General features: G+C 38.1%; 1 protein-coding gene across 1 annotated transcript; it reads left to right on the top strand.

Moving 5' to 3' along the window:
* The first annotated feature begins 354 nt into the window (after nt 1-354).
* Nucleotides 355-11,408, top strand: LOC121919608 (cytosolic phospholipase A2 epsilon-like). Its single transcript, XM_042446407.1, has 9 exons — nt 355-488; nt 2,059-2,281; nt 3,559-3,673; nt 5,286-5,423; nt 6,061-6,168; nt 6,865-7,056; nt 8,771-8,940; nt 10,019-10,202; nt 11,200-11,408. The coding sequence occupies exons 1-9, from the start codon at nt 370-372 to the stop codon at nt 11,406-11,408; spliced, it is 1,458 nt and encodes a 485-aa protein (XP_042302341.1). The 5' UTR covers nt 355-369.
* Nucleotides 11,409-11,997: the final 589 nt, after the last annotated feature.

Below are 11,997 nucleotides of genomic sequence, written 5' to 3' on the forward strand. Positions count from 1 at the left end.
TTCTGCCAGTTTGTTGTTGGGTTGTTTTTTTTAAAAAACAACTCCAAATAGGATTAGCTGTAGATTTACTTGGCTGAATCCCATAATCCAACAGCAGGATAGTCAGATCCCTCATTGGATCACAGAGCTGCCATCTGGAGAGAAGACATAAAGGTCTGCTTCATGTGGAGTACTCCCTTATCACAAACTGCACGCATATTTTTTTTATTTATCCTGCTTTCTGACAACTAGAAGTCCTTATGAAGAGAAAAGAAACAAACAAGAACTAACTTTCCACTTGGATATCATTTTTTCCTTCCAAGCCTGTGCCTCATCTTTCTACATCCTTGTTCATTCATTTATATATTCCAGGTCCCAGTTGTGGCAATCATGACAACAGGGGGCAGCACAAGATCATTGACAGCACTGTATGGAAGCTTACGAGGACTTCAGAAGTTAAATCTCATAGACTGTGCTACTTACTTGACTGGTTTGTCTGGCACAACATGGTAAGGATGTGGACAAAAGGTTATACGCAGAGTTACAGAAATTAGGTTTGATCAATCAGCATGATGCTAGCTGCTTGACAGAATCTAAAATGGAGTTGCCAACCCACTTCAGAGTCAAGTGTAAAAAAATATTAACTTTTCCTGGTTTCCTGGGAGAGTTCAGGTTTAATCTGTTCTAGAATCCATTTGTTTGTCTTTTTGGCTGTGCACAATATTCTCAGCACTCTTCTCCAGCACCAAATCTCAAAGGAGTTTAATTTCTTTCTATCAGCTTTCTTCACTGTCCATTTCTCACACCCATACATGGTGATGGGAAATAAAATAGCTTGTATCTTTACATTTTAGGATCTTGTCCAGTTCTTTCATAGACACCCTTCCCAGTCTTAGTCTTCTTCTAATTTCTTGACCACAGTCTCCATTCTGATCAAGATTTGATCGAAGATATGGAAATTCTTTGACTGTTTCAAGTTCCTCACTATCTAAATGAATTCTTGTAGATCTTCTGTGCTCATTCTTGTTGTTTTTTTAATGTTCAGCATCAAGCCTACTTTAGCACTTTCCTCCTTGACTTTCTTCAGTAATTGTTCCAGGTCTTTGTTGTTTTCTGCTAGTAATACTACATTATTTCATTATATATTAGATATTCGTATGTAACTATTACTATTACATAAGAAAGCTAAATGTTCGTACTAGGAGCAGATCACTTGAGGCCATCCATATGTTGCTGGACTACCAACCCATGGTTATTGTCCATGTTGGCTGTGGCCCATGGGGCATACAGTCCAACAATATCTAGACAATCACAGGTTTCTCACCCCTGTTCAAGATGACCAAGCATCCTCCTTTTCCAGGGAATGTCCTATATTTTAACCTTCTGTCCAGCAGGAATTCCAAAATCTCCTCCATTGTAAGCATCACTAGGAAGCCCATTGAGTAGCACTATGTTTGTTGACAAACTTGTCTACTTGGCAGCCTGTCTTCACTGCAAATATGGGGATAGGATGGATCCTTCTAAAGTTATTTTTTCCTAGTAGCATCATCAGCAAACAAGACTTGCCCCCCAAGTACAGCGTGCATTTGTTTCTCGGAGGGGGAAAGGACTGTAAATTGTTAAGCAATGAGCTGCTTGAAGACACAGTGCAAATGCTGAAAGTCCACACACTCCCCAATTTCAGTACAATGGACAAATGAGAGGAATGTTTTAAATGTCAATTCAGTCAAGCATTTGTTGTTAATAAAGTACAATTGTAAGCATTTGGCTTGGTCAGAATTCTATGCCAACAAGGCATTTAAATGATGACTCAGTCATCAGAAAAGTATAGCTGAGTACATAAATGTCCTACCTTTTATTGAATGTCCTACATTTTGTGGTGCTTTGTCCTCTTTTTGGGATTATGACATCTGGTCACTCTGCCCCATTTATATATTTTGACTGTTATATAAGAGTTATTTCCATCATGTGGTACTGGAGTTTCTGAAGGTGTTTGTCTGGGGAAAGGATACTGGGCCAGATGGACTATTGGTATGATCTACTGTGGCTGTGCTGATATTCTTGTGTTTCCTTTTCCAGGACTATGGGCACTTTATACAAAGATGCTTATTGGTCAAAAAAGGATCTGAATGAACAAATCAATGAAGTTAAAAGACATGTGACTAAAAGCAAACTGGATTGCTTTTCCATAGAGCGTCTGAAGTATTACAACAGGCAGCTGCGTCAAAGGAAAGAAGAGGGACAAAGGACATCCTGTATAGATCTTTGGGGGCTCATTGTTGAATATTTGTTAAACGATGAGGTACAGTACATTTGTTGCTTTAAATGATTATTTAGTGCATTAAATAGTATGGATCCAACTACTTTGAAGCATGTTTAAGAATGATAATTCTTGTGTGGTATAAATTAGACATTTAAAAATGTAGTCCTTTCCTGGTGTGGGAAAGCTAAGTTATGCTGACATTTTCATATTAGATATGAACAAATTTTTAATGTTGGTAAATTCCTTTAGAAATGAATTTCAATGAAATGTATACCTTTTTCAAATCTAATCCAAAGGCTAGGAAATACATTCATCATACTTCTAATAAAATGCCCTTTCAACATCAGCTAACCGCCATTTTATCTATAATTTATAAGAATGTGGGTTGTTGTTTGTTGTCTGCTTCCCCTTATGGAGACAGGCATAAAACAACAAATTAAAATACAACAACAAATAAATATATAACACAATTAAAAACATGAACACCAATTTAAAATATATAATCAATTAAAAAGGATTATATCATTTTAAAAAGGATACATTCTAAAAACAATCAGTTCATTATTTGAAACTCATAAACTAGACAGGCCTGCTGAAAGAGATTGGTCTATTAATGTTATTTTAAACCCAGACCTTCTGGCAGGTCACTCTACAATTTGGGGACAGCTGAAGGAAAAGTCCTCTGGTTAACAGTTGCCAGCTTAGTCCTGGCTGACTGAAGTAAATGTCTCAAAGAAAACTGGAGTGTATGGGGAGGATTACATGGGAGGAGGCAAGCAACAAACAAATCTACTGATACCAGATATTCCTTGTTCCAATGTCAGGTTGCCTTCTCTCAGTGGAATCTATGGCTGGCAGAAAGTATTTGCTGCCTTAAAAATGTATGCAGATATTTATGTCTATGCCTGGGGAAAATAATGCATTACTTTTGAAAATGAACGATAATTATGAAAGAGAAGCAAATACAACAGAAGGAAGAAAGAACACATTTTGATATATGCAAATGGATATAAAGTGGCTTCATATCACCATATCTACTAGAAAATGTGGAGATTTTTCACCCAATAATTATTGGCATGAAAAATTATCCAGAAAGAGCAATTTGGATGATAGAATAGATGACAGCATCTGACCTGCTGAAGCATTTGTGGGACAAATTATGTTTGCTTCTTATATCACTAGTGGTTTGTTAACTGTACTCCTCATTCCAGAACAGATAATGCATACTCTTGTCGAAAGCATTCAGTTGTGTGAAACATTGTTTTCTTCCATTTTAATTTATACTTGATCAGTCTTATTTTTTTTTAACAACACAGAAAGACAATCATAAACTCTCAGATGAAAAGCAAGCTGTGAATGAGGCTCAGAATCCTTTACCAATCTACACTGCAATCAATGTGAAAGAGAAGTACAGCACCATGGACTTCAAAGGTAGTAGCAAGCAATCTGTTGTGCCACATGTGCTGATGCTTATGTGCAGTATGCAGAGTGAATCCACAATAGATTAAGAAATGTACCATGTATCAAAAGCTACCTTGAGCACCTGTTTAAAAGGACATATATGTATAGTAAATACATGCAATTGAGGATAGGTGTATGGATATGATTATGTTATTCGAACAGATGGAAAGACCTGAGCATTGCAGCAGTGCTCACAGTACTGTTGTTTGCAGCTTGGAACCTTCAGCTAGGGTCTGTTGCAATGTCAATCCAATGGAACAATTGCCATTTGTTTATTTAGTACATGACATCTGACTCTACCCCTTCTCAAAAGCACAGCCTACATTGTTCCACCTTTCACATTCACAAGAACATTATGAGGTAGTTTAGGTTTAGTGAAAGGTACTAGAAGAAGGTCTTCATAAAAGCATGATCACAGAATGGAAGGGAGTTAGAGCATTATCACATGAGAAAAGAAAGCTGAAATGGAGCAAGAGCATAGCAGCTTTTTCCTGTACCTCTATGCATGCTGTCCTAGCACTTCCATTCTTTTTCATCAGGGAGACAGTTGTAAAAAAAATGCCTTTGTTGTGGTGGAAAAATCAATTCCACAAAAGGTACACTCCCTGGAAATGCTATGATGGCATGCAGAAAGGCACAGAGAAAGCCACTACTCTCCTGCTCTGTTTTGGCTTTCTTTTCTCTTGTGATAAGATTCTTTGAGTCACATCAGTCAAATGAGGATGCTGGAAATGACTTTTTAAAAAATTAATTCTTGTGTGGAGGTAGTAGGTTTTTTTAAAAAACATTAGAGCAGGTGTCAGGGATGAATAATAAAGAGCTGATGAATTTTATTAGGACTTCAGTGTGAGGGTAGGACAGCTAAACCCATTTCTCCTTCCATATACCCAGTTTGGCTGGCTCTCCTCTTTCAAATCCTGAGATGGATGAGTGGATGTATGGAGCAATATTTTAATTATCATGCATGGACTACAATATGGATAACATCATATCTAATTTGGCCCTAAGTTTGCAATGTTAAAAATTTCTATTAAGTAGTATAGCAGGCTGGAGGTAGTGAGATTTAGTTCTGAGGAAACACACATTGGATTGGCAGTGTTGTCAATACACTAGTTATGACGTCACACTGGTTTCGATGTGCAAGGCTTTAAAATGGACAGACAGTATGCTCTAACAGAATGTTGAAATGTACTTTTCATCAGAACCTGGATTCTAGTTTGAACAAATGTAGCCAAATTTTCCTAAAACACTGTTTTATGCAGTATGCCAAATTCCCACCTGTTAATGTACAGTTATCCCTGTATTAACATTTGCTCTGAACTTTTCAAATAGCATGAACAATAAATCAAACTAAAGACAACTTAATTTAAACAACCACACTGGAACATGGATTCCTCCATAAACACACACACACACACACACACACACACACTTGTGCCAGAAGATAGGATGTAGGGTGTGCAGAGGTGCATGGGGAGGAAATGAGTGGCAGGCTGTGTTGTGTGGATAGAGGTCCGTTTGCATGGATGTAGTCCATTGAAAATGATGTGTTTCCTTTGTATGTTTATGCTTCTTTCTGAAGAATGGATGGAGTTCACACCCTATGAAGTGGGGATAATAAAATATGGGGCTTTTGTGAAGGCTGAAGATTTTGGAAGCGAGTTCTTTATGGGACGCTTAATGAAGAGGCTTCCAGAGACTCGGATCTGTTATATGCAAGGTAGGCACAACCCCCACCATCTGCTGAATATCTAACTGAACAACAGCATATATTTCTGATTTTATTGATCAAAGCCTAGTGGCCAAAGCTTACTGGTATCTTTTAGAAAAAATTTCCATACTTTGTCCTGATGTCTGTTAGGAATGAAGAGCAACTTTTGTCCCCATGTGGAGAGTAAAGGGAGGGGGGTTCATTTATGCCAATGGTTGAACCACCTTTTTGATGGTGGGTGAACATAAACAAAAGAAGCTGAGGGAAAGTTTAAACCATTGTGTCTGTACAAACAGGGTGTGATTCAGATTAGGATGATTCTTTCAGAGTCAAGAAGAAAGGAACTGAACTGAAAATGTAGGGGGAGGCCAGAGACCATCACCAATCTGAGGCTCTTAGGTACAAGGAGAAAACTAAGCACACCCCACCCCATGCATAAATACTCCAGTTTAGGAGTTAATAATATTGTATACTGCTCTGCTAAAAGGCAGGACCCAGACGCTTCAATGCTAGTGGAACAGGTAAAAGGACAATGTATTGTGGGGAGGGGGGAATGATCAAATTAAAAATATTTTCATAGACCAGTGAAATAGCTCTAGACTTTGACTGTATTGTTCACTGTTATTAATTTTCTTTCCCTTTATAGGCATGTGGAGTAGTGTATTTTCCCTAAATCTCCTGTACTTCTGGAATCAATCTCATAGTTCAGAGGAGTTTTGGCACAAGTGGACACATGATCAAATAACTGATATTGGTTGGTTATTCTCCTTTTGACCTTTTAAATATTATTCATGATTTGAACAGACAAGTGAACAATGCAAAATAATCTGACATTTTGCCAACCATAAAAGAATACAGGCTTCTGGAAAAAATGACCAAATGTTTTGGATTTATTTATCTACATATTAGACTGCTGAAACCATGAAAATATAATCAAACAATATTTTTCAAATGGAGTGTCAAACTATTTTCTGTTTTTGCTTGTTGAGCAAGCATTGTAACAAAACAGTTTTCTTTTGTAAAGGGCTGCTGTTTTCAGATGTTACAGCATAAGTATCCTCTAGATCCGAGGTGAGCAAAGTATAGTCCATGGACTTCGTACAGTTCCCCAGGCCAATTAGGTACATCCCTTGTAACTGTCCAGTTACCTTCTGTTTAGTAAAAAGGAAAAAAAAAGTCTGTTCAGAACTTAAAAACATGAAAAGGATGAAAATGACAATAAATAAATAAATCAAAATGACTCATAGCATGCAAACGCACACAGACCAAGTTCTTCAGGCACTGTGCTCCATGCTGTGGCAAAAAACGTTCTCCAGCAAATATGGGGGAATGGTGTTTCTGGGGGATACAGTGCTCTATGGTCTTGTGGGAGGCAATGCAGTCCATCCACAACCTTCAGTTGCTCACCACTGCTATTAATCATCTTATTGCTCCTACTTCTATTTTGTAGATGAAGAGCCTCAACTACCTTCTAGGCCACATGAGCAAAAGGCACATCTGTACACACCTGCTGGACCACTTTCCAGTGCTTTCAGAGATGTGCTTACTGATCGCCTCTCCGTTGCCCATTACCACAATTTTGTGAAAGGTCTTCAGTTGGATAATAGCTACTTGCAGAATGACAAATTCTGCAGATGGAAAGGTATTTTCATTTGATTTTCAAATGGATATTTTAAGGCAGAAATAGGCAATGAAAGATGGCCAGGTTGCATAAAACAACCAAGGCTCCCCACACCAACTTTCCATTCAAATGTCCAGTTGATGAACTAATCATCATATGGTTGTATAGTGCATCTCTCCGAGCACTACATACTGCTATGGGCTTTTCTTTTATTTGCATGGGACTTAATACAGGAGGTGGCAGTAACATAGCCTGATTTCAGGTCTGTGGCTTAATGCAATAGTAAAATACTTTCCCAGCAGGTTAGTTATAATGTTACAGATTGTTATACAATGTGATTTACAATGTCATAGATTGATATATGACCATATAACTGTTTTCTGTTCATGTCTACTATAGTAATACCATAGCAATGTCGATAAATGCTCCCAAACTGCACCTTGAAAGCCAGTACTGTCCCATGAAATGGAGTTCTGTGGTCATGGTCTGCAGGGTGCTGAAGTATGATATTACCAGCCCCCTCTCTCCAGAAACAGTGGCATGAGAAGTAGAAACAGGGACCCCTGTGGGGTCTTGTCACAACTTCTCATCCCACCATCACTCACTGGTAGAGGGAGGTGGTCACATCATCCTGCAACAACCAGCTCATCAGTGCAGCATAAGTCCATCATTCAGGACAGCTGACTGGCTTTTAAGATGGTTTTCAGGAGCTGGAGCAGGAGATAGAGCATATCTATGGCCTGGTACAGACCTCCCAAAAAGGGAGGCCTGCCGGCGCCTTTTTTGGGAGGGGCCAACCAAAATATACAATATACGTGTTGCAAACTTTTGAAGCTCCACTGGCTTCTTCATCATGCAAAGGTGTTAAAAATCATACAGTAGGGAAACATATCATGATGCTAGTCATAGGCTTGTATTTTGTCAAGATGTGATTGTTGTCCTCAGTTCAGATGGTATGGCGGGATATTCATGCAGGCAGATCCCTCATCCTTCTGGCCTTGTGTGTACTGGAAATCTTTAAATAAAATTTAAATTCCATTAGCAAGACAAAAAGATACTCCCTTTGAGATCCAGTTTGCGTCTATCCTTTATGAGGTTACAAGCCCCATTGTTAGGCAGACAACACTGAATTTCTCAAGAAGCCTCTATGCTTTTACTTCAGTAAAATCTTTAGGTGTTATTAAGGTAAAACATGCCAATACAGTCCCATTTTTAAAAGAAAAATGTTTTATCTCTGTTGGAGGTAAAAACTTCCAATAGGCCATTAGTTCTCTCTTAGGATCCCCCCCAGCTTCCTGAGAAATTCAGTGTTCTCTACCTAACAATGGGGCTTGTGGTTTGCAACATGTATTTTGTGCATTTTGGTTGTCTCAGTAAAGGTATCACTGTTTTGTCACTTTTGGATGTTATTGTACTTTGCTATATGGCCAACATGGCTATCCCTGGATATGAACTCACAAAGTTCACTTGAAAATATAATGTATACCAAATTTTTAGTTGTGGTACTTTGGTTGTGCGTAATCACCTGCTGTCACAGATGGAATCCAACATTTCATGCAGCATCCCACATCCTTTGTAAACTGTGGGACTATGAGGATTGTGTTTGGTGATATGCAAACTGTTCAGGTTTTGCATGAAACCAGAAAAACTTGAATTAACAGTTTTAAACCCTCAGACATAACTGTCTATGAGAACTAAGATGTAGTCTTTTTCTCTTGTCTGTTTTCCCATTTAGATACTGTACTAGACTCTTGTTCACCCAACCAGCTGACTCAAGCAGAAGACTACTTGCTCCTAGAAGATACTGGATTCTTCATCAATACAAGCTCTGCACCTCTACTGAGGAAAGAGAGGAAGGTGGATGTAATCCTACATTTAAATTACAGTGCAGGATCACAATCATTGGTGAGATGTAGCTTTTGTAGCTTTTCACCTATTACGTTTTCAGGAAGGACTCTGTATTGATGCACAGGTTGTTTAACAATTCCTCAGAACATGGTATCCCATGTTAGTGAAAGCTCTAGATACTATAGAGATGGGCAGACAAATCAACTGGATAGATGGGAAATCATAGGAATAAATAAGAACTGACTGGGAATTGATAGTAAATTATTGTAAAACAAGGTGTTCAGAAAGATTCAGCTCATAATCCATCAAGCAGTGTTTACCAAAATCCCCAAAATAGCTCAAGCATACAATAATATGAATTTTAAACTGAGGTTATTTAAAAAGATAAATACAGCAATAGGAAGTACTGTATATATTCATATATTCATAAGTCTAAAAATTTATGTCCAAAAGTTGACTCCAAAATCCCAGGTCAACTTATTTATGGGTCAGTATGGCAATGTGATAACAGCTCTTTTAGATTTCCCAATGCAGTGTGGAGAGGAGTTTATTTCTTTCTGGAGCCAAGCAGAAAGAATCCTGATACTGATGTTTGTTTAAGAGTCCCCCTCCCACCTGCGGGTCTGGATGAAACAAAAGCTGAAACGATGAAGCAAAAAGCATTAATGAGAGTCTCTCTTGTCATATACACACATACACACTGAAGGAACCTCCAAGTTTTACCCTCGACCTATCCATGGATCAGGGCAAAATCCATAATTTTGGCCCCAAAACCTGACCTCAATATATGAGGTTGAATCATAGTTGAGTATATACAGTAAGTAAACTTTAACAGTCACACTAACCAAGGAGACCAAAGGAAGTCAAGAAACAAACAAAAAAACAACAACAAGAAAACAAGCATGAGACGTTAATCTTAGTTAATTACAAGTAACAAGTATTTTTATGTTTGATGAACGGGAATAGGAAAATCTATTTTATGCAAAGGAAAATGTTACTTCACAAGTAAGTGATATATCATATTGCAGCTAAACTGACTTAAGGTAATGAAAAGGAAAAGAACATGCTATCCCACCCAATCTGCTGTCCTAATAATCTTTACCTTCTATTTGCCATTCTATTTTTTCCCATCTAGCCTTTGAAGCAATCATGCAAATACTATGCAGAACAAGGAATCCCATTTCCCAAAATTGTGCCGAAGGAAGATGACAACCATCTGAAGGAATGCTATTTATTTGAAGATGCAGAGAATATGGATGCACCTATATTACTATTTTTTCCACAAGTGAATGATACCTTTCGCTATTATAAAGCACCTGGTACGCTGCCAATATTACTATTATCTATTATAATGTCACATTTTCAACCCTCTGTTAAGTGTGAAACATGAGCTTCATTTTGCCATTACCAATTGAAGGAAGAGGTTAGGGGTACTATAACATAGAAAAACAGCTCAGTGAGTTATTTTGAAACTTAGTAGAGCAAGAAATATAAGTTTGAGGGTGGCGCTTGCATGTTTTCAGGTCAGAAGGTTAAGGAATACCATATTTTGATAAATGGTTAAATTTGACAAATGACTCCAGCAACTTTGACAGGGTTTAATAGCACATCCCTCCCCTATTGCTGGGCATGGACTTCATGGGACTTTACATCCTCAACACAAGTGTGTTACTTTTTCCTACTTGGATCAGAGGTGCAAGGTATTCAGTACAGTCAGCCCTTCCCTTATGCAAGGGATCCATTATGGACCCCCCTCACGGAAGGGGGCATGGCACAGTGTGCATGCCATTCATTTAATTGTAGCACGGCTTCAGTGTAAGCTGACAGCCACATAAGGGAAGCTCACATACGGTTGTTAGTTTGTGTCATCATATTTTTTTCTTAACAAAACTGCTAGCGAATATTATATCCATGAAGATACACTCTTTGGGGTGGTCAGTGGGATTCACTACATAATAGTAGTGAAGCACTAACATTAGAATCTCAGAAAAACTGGTTCATTGGGGAAACATGTCTCTTCATTCCAGTTCTAGGACAAAGACCCATCAATCCACCCACACTGGTCCAACAGCTCTAAGTACAACATGTATTTAGGGCCCTAATTTCATAGCTTTGATGCATCCAGTTGAACACAACCATTAACAATGCTATTGAACCATAAAAACTGGGAATTTCAGCTCTAAAAATGTCTTCAGTTTAAAAGCATTCACAACCATATCCTGTACATGAGTGTTTGTGTGGCTTTTGGATGTATAAGATCTTTATTTTTTGTAAATTCCATTCTAAAAGCTTTTTCTTACTGCAATATTTCTTTAGGTGTAAAGCGCTTGGAGTCAGAAATGAAATATGGCGAGATTGATGTCTCCAGTAATTGCACCCCCTACTCTACATATTCACTGACATTCAGTAAAGAAGAGTATGATCAGCTAGTGGATCTGAGTGAATACAATATTCTGAATAACCAACATCTGATCCTACAGGCCTTGCAGACAGCAGTGGAACGGAAAAAACTACTTAAGAAATAGTTAGCTTTATTGAAAACCTTTGTATGTAGAATAATATGCTGAATTTGTGGACCCAAACTCTTCAAGTGCTTATAAATGTAACTGAACTCCACTTTGATCCAACCAAAATAGGATGCCAAATGGACAAAGCAATCTAATTTAGGGCATTAATATAAATCATATTTCCCCAGCATACACATTGCTTCTGTGAGAGATTTACCTAAATCAGAAGATTAGATATCTGCATTCCACATAGCCTTTGTACTAATTCTCCACATTAGTTGCAGCCAGTTCTATTGTTTATATGACTTAGCTCAGGAACATGGTACTGTAGTCATCATGCAAAACCAATAATATAGCTCCAAGGCCTTATATCAGAGGAACAACTTTGGAGTTTCTTTTTTTTTTTAATTTGGTGCTACTGTGAACAATGTTGAAATTTGGAAGCAGCATTCAGTGATCTTTCATGGACTCTTGCAGTGTAACCCTGTGCATGTTTACTCAGAAGTAAATCCCACTGGATTCAGTCAGGTCAACATTTAGGCACATTGATATAGGATTGGAGCCTTATTCCTATATACAGTTGCCCCATCCCTTATGTGGGTGATCT

The sequence above is a fragment of the Sceloporus undulatus genome, chromosome 1 (assembly GCF_019175285.1).
Source record: "Sceloporus undulatus isolate JIND9_A2432 ecotype Alabama chromosome 1, SceUnd_v1.1, whole genome shotgun sequence".
Classification (NCBI taxonomy): Eukaryota; Metazoa; Chordata; class Lepidosauria; order Squamata; family Phrynosomatidae; genus Sceloporus; species Sceloporus undulatus.